This window comes from Cynoglossus semilaevis, chromosome 16 (genome assembly GCF_000523025.1).
Source record: "Cynoglossus semilaevis isolate Cse_v1.0 chromosome 16, Cse_v1.0, whole genome shotgun sequence".
NCBI lineage: Eukaryota > Metazoa > Chordata > Actinopteri > Pleuronectiformes > Cynoglossidae > Cynoglossus > Cynoglossus semilaevis.
In genome coordinates, this window is record NC_024322.1 from 17563331 (window position 1) to 17564801 (window position 1471).

A 1471-nucleotide genomic window follows, 5' to 3' on the forward strand; every position below is an offset into this window, starting at 1 on the left:
TAAAGGTTTTTTCATGCAGAAACACATCCTCAGCCTCAGCCTGCTCCACGGAGCCACCGCTCCGCCCTGCCACTTGCTATAAACACATTTTATGGTCTGTTTTTTTTTTTTTTTAAAGGCTGCACCGCTCCAACGGGGCCGGCTCAGAGACACTGGCTTTGGGTGTAAACTGTGAGGAGAAGCCACAGCCAGACATTTGAATTCTCGTCCAGTCAGCAGGGCGCGCAGACAGAGCGGCACTAACACTGATGAGTAAAATTGAACTCCAAAATTAAAGGACTGCCGTTCTTTTGAGGAGTGTTTTATTTACGAGGTGGTGAAATCTACTTTGCTGCAACCGCGACTGAGGATAATTTTACCAAAGAGAAAGAGCTTGAAAGAAAGTGAGAGAATTATACGCTGGGATCTTGTACGCAGGGGGGGGGGGGGAAAAGGGGAGGAAAGGGGGGGAGAGATAAAAACGACACTATACTTTCCTGGCCTAGAAAAATCTGAACTCTATTAAACAACAGCCAATGGCTGTGGGACTGGAGCGGAGGAGCTGTTTTCTGGCTTCACTCTCCACTGGGACATGCATGTGTTTTTGGTATGAAATACCAGCAGCTGTCAATCAAACACTCACACAGTACATCAGGAATGATTTTGTCAATGGAATGTCCGATGTTAGCTTTTTGACAATATCCGATATGTCGATATTGACCAAACTCTTAATTTCCAATTGTGATATCAACCGATACAGGTATATATCTGTACAAACCGCTGTGAGTATGAGATTAATTAAATGAGCTGCGATGCTGCCATCTAGTGACTTTGACTTTTATGTACAGTCATTTTTCCCCAAAACTTTTTTTTTAAGGTACGATTAAGGAACGATTCTTACAGATGTTACATAATATGCTAATATCGGACGTCTCCAGTTTTGCCTCCTGTTGGGTTTCATTGTCATGATCATAAAATGGAGCGACTGCAGCCTTACGGTGTGGAGTCCAAGCTGATGCTGTTAGCCTGCGTGGACGATGCCGACTTGTGATTGGAAGAGAAAACAGGCAAGCTGGGAGACGCGTGGATCACATGATCGACCAGGTGTCCGACAGACGACGGGCGTATTCTTGTGCCCTCTTGTACAAACAACGAATTCCTGAGGTAAAAAAAAACAAACATGTAATGATATATAAGAAAAGTACTTGGTACTGAAGTAGTGGTAGTATTGGAGTAGTATTACGTAATAATTATTATTATTATTTATTCGCAAGTCAGATGCATTTTATTTCATATATATTTAATGATATTTCTAAAAAAATTATTACCAAAAGGAAAAAAACCATACATACATATATTTATATATATATTTTACCGCCCACCTCTAACGAGTGATTCAAAAGTATGAAAGTATTTGACTCACTGATTGGGCGTTCCAGGGGGCGAGCGCGTGGGCAGGCTCTGGGTTTCTAATCTCTCATCTGATAGGCTG

At 42.1% G+C, this 1471-nt stretch overlaps 1 protein-coding gene across 1 annotated transcript in view; it reads right to left on the reverse strand.

The window, feature by feature from the left end:
- Positions 1-1471, reverse strand: part of ptpn4a (protein tyrosine phosphatase non-receptor type 4a) — a 47456-nt gene that overhangs the window by 8797 nt on the left and 37188 nt on the right. The window contains exons 14-15 of the mRNA XM_008329069.3: positions 1403-1471; positions 977-1138 (exon numbers count right to left, since the gene is read on the reverse strand). The exon at positions 1403-1471 is cut by the window's right edge and continues 48 nt beyond it. Coding sequence (XP_008327291.1) covers positions 977-1138; positions 1403-1471 — 231 coding nt within the window. The remainder of the gene's footprint in view (positions 1-976; positions 1139-1402) is intronic.